The following is a 10,023-nucleotide window of genomic DNA, read 5'->3' as shown; positions in this document are numbered from 1 at the left end:
AATGAGGCTTTATAGCCATCACTTGACAATATCACTAATAACACTTAACATATAATCATTTTATCCCCCACTTTTAGACATTTTACATTTTCTACTTTAAGACATTACAAGACATTATTAACCTTATCGATAGTTTAACTTTTATCATTTACCATTATTTCACTTCGTTGTATTGAATTAGCATACTGTATTTTTTGGAATTTAGTCACTTATCACTTCTTATTATCACTCTCTTTTCTCTCTCTACATATATCATAGTATTTAATGTTCTCTCGACACTTTCTAAATTTTATTATTACTAGATTAGACCAAATTTTACCTTAACAACACTTTCAAATTATTAACCATTTTTATCAATAATTATTAACTCATTATTTATTTCAAATTATTAGCAATGGATTTCAATAATTGCACTCACATTTCACTTCAGCTAATCCAAAAGTCCAAAAGTACTTACTTCTTTCCATGTGTAAAAAGATAAAACCAAATATTAGCTTCCTAATACCTTAAATTTTCTTCCAACCAAACTTGAAAACTTCATTTCCATCAATTCATCGTTTTCTCATATTAAAAAATATAACAAAAATTAGCATATAATATTTCCAAGCTTTCTCGTAAAAATCAAACTCAAATATCATATCAAAGAATATGAAAAACATCATTATTTATGTTATTGAAGATTTTTCTCAATATCTTCTATTTTCTCTCTCAAAAACTCTTAAAAACCTAGACTAAAAATTATATGATTGATGATGAAAATGAGGTTAGAAGGTAATTTTATAAATGACTACAACAAAATCTCAAAACGGGTGAAGATATTTTTGATAAAAAAAAATGAAGGAGAAAGTAAGGGAGAGAGAGCTCCCATGAAAGGCATGGTTGGCTGCTCCTTAGCTGAAATTGAGGGGAGGTGGTTGTCCTCATCCTTTTTCAATTAAAAAAAAAGGCATCCAAGTGGGCTAAAAGCCCAAGTCCAACTTTTAAACCTGACATTTCATAAATTGTGGCTCATGTTGTAACTCATGGCCCATATGATACAAATGAATTTCATAATATTTCTACCATAAAATATCCTTTTATGATAAACTTATCATTTTGTTCCTTCTTTGTATAATTTCATCACAATAATAGGTAATAATCAAAACCAAATCTAATAATCACTTATAATCTTTTAATATGAATGTGAAAATTACATATTTTTCTATTTATAGTTTATAACTTAGTTCATATATTTTTCGATGTTTCCAATTTAGTCTCAAAAGTTATTTTTCACTATAAACTCATACTTTTTTCAATTTATACTTATTTTAATTCATCAATAATAATTCTCTTTTCTCATTTTGATCATATTTGTATTTTAATCCTTAAATTTTTCAAAATTTATTATTTAATATTTTTTTCATATTTTTCACTTCAAAAAATTCTTTTCATAATTTTCTACCCAATTATCAAATTTGCTTTCATATGATTCCTATATATGACTGATTTTCAAATTTTCTCTCCAATTATTTGTATCTTCTACAAGAATAGTGCTATGTGTCAAATTGACATTTTTGAGAAGTTACAATTCAACACATGATTTTTCAAATAATTATAAAAAAATATAAAAATATTTAAAAATATATATAAAGAATTATAAGAATTTATAAAATTATTAAAATTATTAAAAATTCATAAAAATAAAAATAGTAAAAGCAATGTCTATGATGAACTTGGACAATAATTGTTTGGGCTAGAATGAATTTAGAATAATCATTTGTCCATATTATTAAATAATTATAAAAATTATTTTAAAAATATTAAGAATTATATTTTTAATGCTTTTTTATAATTTTATAATTATTTAAAAAACCACATTCAAAATAAACATGTATGTTTTTTTTAAATAATAATTAAAAATTTATTTAACTTTTAGAAATTTTTATTTTTTAAATATTTGCTAACATAACAACAATGCCATATCAATATGAGGTACATGTGGCATATCAGTGTCGTTGTTTGGTTACTTTGTCAGCCACATCATTATTAATAATAAAAATTATTGAAATTTTTAATAAAAAGTCCAATTCATTTAATCTATAATAACTAATTTGTTAATTTTACCTAATAATTAATTAAAAGTTTATTGATAAAACTTATGATTCGGTAAATTGTTGTATTTTTATCAATCAATCAATGAATTATCATTCAGATGAAATTTGGTTCAAATCAGCAAAATAAATGGACAAGAGAAAATAAATTTTATTTGCCGGTCATGTTATTATTATTGGGATTTTTTATTTATATATATTTTTATATTTTTTTGAAACTTTTTATTTTGTAATTATTGAATGAGATAAGTAATTATATATGAACTTTGATTTAATGTGTAGTTATATACATGAATTTTAATTTGCGGATCATGTTATTATACACGTGAAACTCTAATTGCTGTTCAAATGTATACTTGAAACTTTAATTTTGATTTAATTATACATATTTAAAGAAATAAATACATCAATTTATTTTTATATTAGATAAATATAATTATTTATGCATGCAATATATAAACATAAAATGATGTTATATCAATAATTGTGTTAATAATTTACAAGAATTGGATCAAATCAAAATTTTATGTATAATTGCACAAAATCAAAGTTCATGTATACAATTGTATATTAAACCATAGTTTATGTATAGTTTTGGGATTTATCCCTTATTGAATAGATGGTTTAACTAGTTAAATTGGTTGAATTGAAAATTGATAATGCAGTTGATTTAATCACCAATCGAATTCTTTTAAAATTAGTTGAATTAAATTAAATTACTTTTGTTGATTGAGTCTTAGCTCAGCTGGCATCGTCATTATTGTCGGTACAAGAGAATGTGAGTTCAAGCACATTGAAGCACACTTATCTTCCTATTTAAGAGTTGGGATTAAAGATGGCAAAAAAAATTGAATTTGACAGGTTTCGGCCCAACCCGATCCATGAGGGTCGGATTTTTTTTTTGAAAAATAGGAGGATTCAAATGGGTGAAACTATAAAAATAGTCGTGTTGAGATTGGATTTGAGGTAAATCCGCTTTGCCTTGCCCTGAGATATTTACAAAAAATTGCCCCTAATATATACATATACTAAATATTTGCTTTCAATAAATACATATATAAAAAAATAAATATATTAATATTTAAGTCTAAATTAAAAAATTATTCTTATCTGCTTCTAAATAAAAAATAAAATAATTAAATTAATTTCGGGTTGGATCGAGATGGAGTTAGGAATTTTATTAAATTTTAAGTTCGGGTTTAGGGTGAGTTTTTTCTTAAGACTCGGGATCAGGTCGGGGCAAATTGGTCAAACTTCAGGTTTGGGTTGAGATAGGCAAAAATTCATCCTGCCTCACACCGTTGTCATCCCTTATTGGGGTGGGGTTACGGTAGAAGTGTCCACGGGCTAGGTCGAGACCCGGCTCCAAAAAACTTTTCAAGTCCAGACTCATTTTTGGCCAAGCTTGGTCTACCCAAAAAGGCCATTTCACTATTCAAAAAATAATAAAATATTAAAAATTATATTTTAATTGATATTTTATATACTTTTATAATTAAATTTAAAAATAATTTTCGTTGTTGAAATTGAACTAAGCCAGGTCGACCCAAGGTGTGAAAATTTTTGTTTAAACTTGACCCTAGTTAAGAGGGATTTATCGGACCCTTGGACAAGTCTAGACAATGAGTAATTTTTGAATAAATTTAAATTAATTTGAAAATTGAATACCAAAAGTACACCACACAAAAAACCTAAACCGATTATCTTACCATATAAATTAATTAAATCGATTGGATTTACTTAGCACAATCAATTTTATGGACTTTTTCACCCTCAACTTTCCTTTAGATGAATAGACATGTGTTGCCATAATTTTAATTTTTTTAAGAATAAATATTAAAGTTAAAATTACCTCAATTTTATATGGATATATCGCTGGAAAGATTACAAATGTTTTAATTTTTATCCTTGAAAAAATTTATTTCTCTCTATAAATAATAAACAGATATTATAAATAAAGACTTTCCTTTTTCATGTCCTCTGTAAAACCCTAACTATCATTCGATCTCCTCATTTCCCCCCTTTCTTTCTCTGTATCTCTTCTTCGATTCATTCCTTCAATCATTCTCTATTTCAAAACCCTAAATACCGTTACAAGATCTGTTCTTGGTTCTTGCATGTTTATATTTGGGATTAATCAACAAGTCTTCTAGGGTTTGTTTAATCGGAAAAAAAAAAGAAAAAAAAAAGAGGACGATTGTCAAGGCTGGCGGGTTTTCGGGTCAAGTAAATGGCGGATCCGCCTGGATTCCGCCTCGATAAGATTGCGCATCATTTCGAGGTCATTTCTTGCTCTGCTGCTCTTGTTAGTGTAGGATTGGATTTGATAGGTTTACCAAGTGGTGACCGTTGCGAACTGTGACCGACCAAGGAAGCCCGAGAAGTTAAAGCATGCTGAGCGTGCTACGTGTGCACCTCCCTTCTGATATACCAATTGTTGGCTGCGAGCTCACGCCTTACGTGCTCTTACGCCGACCTGACAAGACCGTTACAACCGATGATGTGCCTGAGTCGGCCCCTCTTGATGGCCACTTCTTGAGGTACAAGTGGTAAGTGTTTTTAAATCCGTCGAAGAATCTTTCTTTTAGGTTTTTTATTGGTTGGTGGCGGGGGTTATGCCAATGGCTAGGCTAATTTCATTTAACTTTTCAAGTGGTATGAACTTTTTTATGGCTAATTAACAATTAAACCCTTTATTATTTATTTATTTATTATTTCTTGGTTTATGTATTTTGGTTAGTTGTCATGTTGGCCAAGTGGATTTTGAGCTAGTTCTTTTGGGTTTGTTATTATTTGATTGCTTTTTACTAAATGTGTGAACTGCTTTTTGTAGGTGGCAAGTGTTTGCATTATAAGACAATTTCTTAGATTTTATGTTTCATTCTTTTTTCTTTTTTTACTTTTTGGTGTTTTGGTCTTTGTGTAGTTCTCATTTTGGTCAATGGGGGTTTGAGTTTGGTTTTGGGGTTTGATATATATGACTGTTTGTAGTAAATACAGTATATGTGAAATTGTCTGAGTGTTTCCGTAAGGGATGCGTGGAATTGAGGTCTATAAGTTGGGTTTTTCGACCTGTGCATTTGGAGATAGAGTGGTTGCTTTTTACTGGATTGCAATTTGTTTTTGTTACTCCGTGTTCTGGATTATCTTGTTCGTTTAGTGATGTGTTTATTTTTTAAATTCTTGAAGGATCAAGAAGTAGTTTCTTGATTCTGATTATGGCATTGAGTTTCATGCCATTTTGTTTGGTTTTACTTGGATTTAGTTTTCGCTGCTTGAGTCAAGAATGTTGCAATTGAGCTCTGTCTCTTTATGCGTCATAGACAAAACTAGGTTCAATGAGCTAGAATCTTCCATCGAAGGCAATAATTTGTTTCCTTTGTTTTCATTCTTGTGGCCACCTAGCACCACTACTCCTATGAAAGCTTGTAAGAACGTTTCAACTTAGACTGAGAGTAACTACACTTAATATTTGATCGTAGGAAGAAAGAATTACCAGAAAGGTACTCCTAAGGCATTTAATGTGCTACTGGTAATTATCAAGCTTCTGCTATTTAAAGTAACTTGGGGTTGAACAAGTAAGTCTAGTTTTATTTCAAAAATCACCAGAAACTCCTGAAAAGGTAATAGAAACTTGAAATTTATAATGGTTGCCTCATCACAAAAGATCCTAGAACTTTAAGCTTTGGTTTTGGTTTCGGTTTCAGTTACATGTAGTAATATAATAAAGATGTTTAGTAAAATATAAAGTTGATTTTATTGATTGTTCAGTCTTTGTATGGTATTTAGGTCAACTTTATACTTATGTTTTGTCATCACTTACATGTAGCAATATAATAAGCTTAAATTTATTGATTATTCCGTCCTTGGATGGTATTTAGGTCTTTTCATTTTAAGACAAACTTTAACCACTATCAAATACAATCTTTATTATTGATTGATAAATGCTTTAGGTGCGTTGTAGTTTACCTAAAATTTGAGACAGTAATATTACATTCTTATTGTGATTGCTGGATTCTTATATTGGAGAATGCATTTTTTTACCTTATCTTGTGCCCCTATTGCAAGTGTTCGCTAGAATTTGTTGTCTGCTTGTGGGATTTGCTGGGTGTTTATGTATTAAGTTGATTGTTTCGAAAAGTTGATTGTTTCAAAATTCTCTGTTCATTTTACCTGTCTAATTTTTCTCCCTGTGTTTGTTTTGCAGGTGTCGCATACAAAGTGATAAAAAAGTTGCTGTGTGTAGTGTACATCCCTCTGAGCAAGCCACGCTGCAGTGCCTTGGTTGTGTTAAGGCTAAAATACCTGTTGCTAAAAGTTATCATTGCTCTCCAAAGTGCTTCTCAGATGCGTGGCAGCATCACCGTGTTCTGCATGACCGTGCTGCAAGTGCTGTAAATGAAAATGGAAATGAGGAGGAAGAGATATTTGGTCGTTACAATTCCTCAGGTTCTGGAGTTATAAATGCTAGCTTAACAGGTTCGGCATCAAGCACTAGCTTGACAAATGGTTCAACACCTCTGTATCCTGCTGCAGTCACACAGAGGAGTGGTGGTGAAACCTGGTTTGAAGTTGGACGCTCTAAAACATATACACCAACAGCTGATGATATTGGCCATGTTCTCAAGTTTGAGTGTGTTATTGTAGATGCTGAGACGAAACAACCTGTTGGACATCCCAATACTATTTTGACATCTCGTGTTATTCCGGCACCTTCCCCTAGTCCTAGGCGCTTGATCCCTGTAAGCGGAGCTGATATGTTGGGAAATCTACAGTCAGATGGTCGTGTTTCATCCTCTGGAAGTTTTACTGTCCTCTCTTACAACATCTTGTCTGACTCGTATGCAAGCAGTGAGTTATACAGTTATTGCCCTTCATGGGCTCTTTCTTGGCCATATCGCAGGCAGAATTTGTTGCGGGAAATTGTTGGTTATCGTGCAGACATTGTTTGTCTTCAGGAGGTAATACTCAGTTATATTTTGATGGTAGTTTGTTTCAGAAGTTTAATTTTGCTCTGAGACGCAGCTTTGGAGTTTAGTGAATGACAAATAGTTGCTATGCTCGATATTTACTATATTTTGGATCGGAGATGTCTGACCTGCATTTTCATCTGTCTTGACTTAGATTTGGGTTTATGCTCGATTTTATTCCCTTTTTTAGATGATAAACATACAGACACTTACTAGTGATGCTGGAAGGAAATCGTTTTACCCTCCCTATACCTTTTTTAAGAATAAAGGTTTGAGTTTTAAAAACTGAGAAGAGTTCTTAGTTAAACGATAAGCAATGTTTTTGAATGCTAGAACTTCTAAGTCGGTAGGTTAATCTAATCATCAGCTAGAAATTGCCTTCATCTTTTGGGCATCTAGGTGACATGTCTCAGTATCAACTGTTCTCATCTTTGCAGGTGCAAAATGACCATTTTGAGGAATTTTTTGCCCCTGAGCTGGACAAACATGGATATCAAGCTTTATACAAGAGAAAGACAAATGAGGTTGCTTAAGAGCTACATGATCCTCGTTTCACTGGTTTATAATGTTACTCTTTATTGTATAATTTATGTTGTTCATAATGCAGGTTTACAGTGGAAATATCCATACAATTGATGGTTGTGCCACATTTTTCCGTAGAGATAGATTTTCCCATGTCAAAAAATATGAGGTTTGGAAGTATTTTTATGTGGAGTATGAATTTATACATGCATTTGTTGTGCTAAAGTAAATCATGTCTTTGCAGGTTGAATTTAATAAGGCTGCTCAGTCGTTGACTGAGGTTGCCGTTCAAACTACCCAGAAGAAAGCTGCTTTAAATCGTTTGGTTAAGGTAATAAATACTTGCAACTAATTTTAATCTATATCCTTTCTCTTATGGTAAATATTTCTCTAATGCTAATGCTAATAATACGATAAAAACTCTTTGTTTGCAGGATAATGTTGCACTAATTGTGGTTTTGGAAGCAAAGTTTAGTAATCAGGGAGCTGACAATCCTGGGAAGCGGCAGCTTCTTTGTGTGGTAAGGATTGTTAATTTTGTTCTTCTTTATTGTATATCTCTAGCCTTCTCTATTATTGTCTGCTGTAATGTGCATGATTTTTCTTTAGTGCCTTATTTATGATAAAAATATGAATCATATTGTTAGTGTTAATTGTTAATATGCACAATCACATTCTAGCAATTAGAATTACCAGAATCCATGGAACTTCCCCCTATCTCATTATAACTAACCAACTCCTGATTGGGATAAGATATTTGATTATTAGGTTGTTGGCATTTTGATTCTTTTAGAACCCAAAATTGTTTCAGAACGACATGGAAATGTTGAGCATGCTTATTCCTTCTAGCATTTGGGCTATTCTTTAGATTCATGAAAGTAGACTCGATTAAATGATGATATTCTTTGCAACTCTTTCATAATTTCTAGGTGCTTCGTGTAACTATTTCCTACTGTTCCTGGTTTTGGAATACAGGCAAACACACATGTAAATGTTCCACAAGAGCTAAAGGATGTCAAAATCTGGCAGGTTCTAATTCTTCTCTTATTTTTATAGTTACTTGCATATTCCTATAATGCAAAGGTTTACTCGGTTTGGTTCCCTTTGTTTTAAATGTTAAATTAGGTGCATACGCTCTTAAAGGGATTGGAGAAAATAGCTGCAAGTGCAGACATTCCAATGTTGGTGTGTGGGGATTTTAATTCTGTTCCTGGGAGGTAAAATCATTATCCTTAACATGATGTGAGATTATTTAGTACTTCTTCAGATCCATTATATATGCGTTAGGCTACTTTAGCAACATTTAATGCACTGTTTAATTTTCTGCAGTGCACCCCATTCACTTCTTGCTATGGGAAAGGTAGATCCAATGCATGCAGATTTATTGGTAGATCCTCTTGCAATTTTGCGACCTCACAGCAAGTTGACTCATCAGTTACCACTGGTAAACTCTCTTATATTCAGGAACTGCTTCCAGATTTTGCTCATGTTTTTAGCCTTACTGTCACTGTTAGTGATGTTTCGATATTAGTTTTAAGAAAACTAATGAAACAACCTTCAGTTGAAAAAGGGTGGCGGGGTTATAAAACGTACCACAGATTCTGCTTTGACATTCTAAAGTTTTTCAAACAGGTTAGTGCTTACTCATCTTTTCTAAGAGGTGTTGGTCTGGGTCTGGAGAAACAGAGGAGAAGAATGGACCCCACAACCAATGAACCTTTATTCACAAATTGCACGAGAGATTTTATTGGCACTCTAGACTACATACTTTACACGGGTCGGTTTATCTTACCTGAATCAATTGATTGTATACAAATTTCTATTTTTGTGTAATTAATTTGTATGTAGTGATTGCAGCTGTTTATGACCCAGTTTTTTTTGTGGTTTCAGCGGATTCGTTGACAGTTGAGTCATTATTGGAACTCTTGGATGAGGATAGCTTGAGAAAAGATACAGCACTTCCTTCTCCAGAGTGGTCCTCTGATCATATAGCTCTGTTAGCTGAATTTCGGTGTGTGCCTAGGCCTAGACGCTGACACTTTAAGGTATGCAGTTATGATATTTGATTTTAAATGATACACAATATATGCCAACTGAGCCGGTGATTCGTAAACCAATACATGCAGTGTATGTGCAGAACATGAAATTGCCGGAGGTGTAGTGAAAGATTGTTGGTTGTTTAGGTGTTGGAAGATGGGGCGAGAGAAGAGCAGCTGATGGATAGATATAAAAGGTAAAATTGTAAGAATGGGTAGATCATGCCTCCGCATTTGTTTTTCAAGGCATCTCATTGAGGGATCCTTGCCGTGATCTGCTGCTTTGTAATATGTTGTCACACAGCTCTGTTTCATAGAAAAATCATTGTTATGCCTTTTTCATTTTCATATATTTTTTCCCCTTTCAATAGAAATATGATGGGTCCAGCGGTTCAGTATAATCAA

General features: G+C 32.0%; 1 protein-coding gene across 2 annotated transcripts; it reads left to right on the top strand.

Annotated features, from left to right (window-relative positions):
* Window positions 1-3,976: 3,976 nt before the first annotated feature.
* On the top strand, window positions 3,977-10,023 carry LOC107899210 (carbon catabolite repressor protein 4 homolog 1). Of its 2 annotated transcripts, none has more exons than XM_016824858.2 (12): window positions 3,977-4,639; window positions 6,298-7,051; window positions 7,498-7,584; window positions 7,668-7,751; window positions 7,827-7,913; window positions 8,017-8,103; window positions 8,558-8,611; window positions 8,708-8,799; window positions 8,912-9,026; window positions 9,215-9,359; window positions 9,473-9,627; window positions 9,709-10,023. In XM_016824858.2, the coding sequence occupies exons 1-11, from the start codon at window positions 4,482-4,484 to the stop codon at window positions 9,616-9,618; spliced, it is 1,809 nt and encodes a 602-aa protein (XP_016680347.2). In that variant the 5' UTR covers window positions 3,977-4,481; the 3' UTR covers window positions 9,619-9,627; window positions 9,709-10,023. The 2 variants fall into 2 exon arrangements, with proteins under 2 accessions (XP_016680347.2, XP_016680348.2); XM_016824859.2 differs by having other exon boundaries at window positions 3,983-4,639; window positions 9,720-10,023.

The sequence above is a fragment of the Gossypium hirsutum genome, chromosome D04 (genome assembly GCF_007990345.1).
Source record: "Gossypium hirsutum isolate 1008001.06 chromosome D04, Gossypium_hirsutum_v2.1, whole genome shotgun sequence".
NCBI lineage: Eukaryota > Viridiplantae > Streptophyta > Magnoliopsida > Malvales > Malvaceae > Gossypium > Gossypium hirsutum.
The sequence above is the reverse complement of the archived record's forward strand: the minus strand, read 5'-3'. Positions and strand labels throughout refer to the sequence as shown.

Excerpts from the sequence above, each read along its gene's own strand:
- LOC107899210 (XM_016824858.2), top strand. The coding sequence starts at position 4,482 with ATGCTGAGCGTGCTACGTGTGCACCTCCCTTCTGATATACCAATTGTT. Across the intron at positions 7,752-7,826 it reads CCCATGTCAAAAAATATGAG|GTTGAATTTAATAAGGCTGC; the intron begins GTTTGGAAGTAT and ends ATGTCTTTGCAG. Across the intron at positions 8,612-8,707 it reads AGGATGTCAAAATCTGGCAG|GTGCATACGCTCTTAAAGGG; the intron begins GTTCTAATTCTT and ends ATGTTAAATTAG.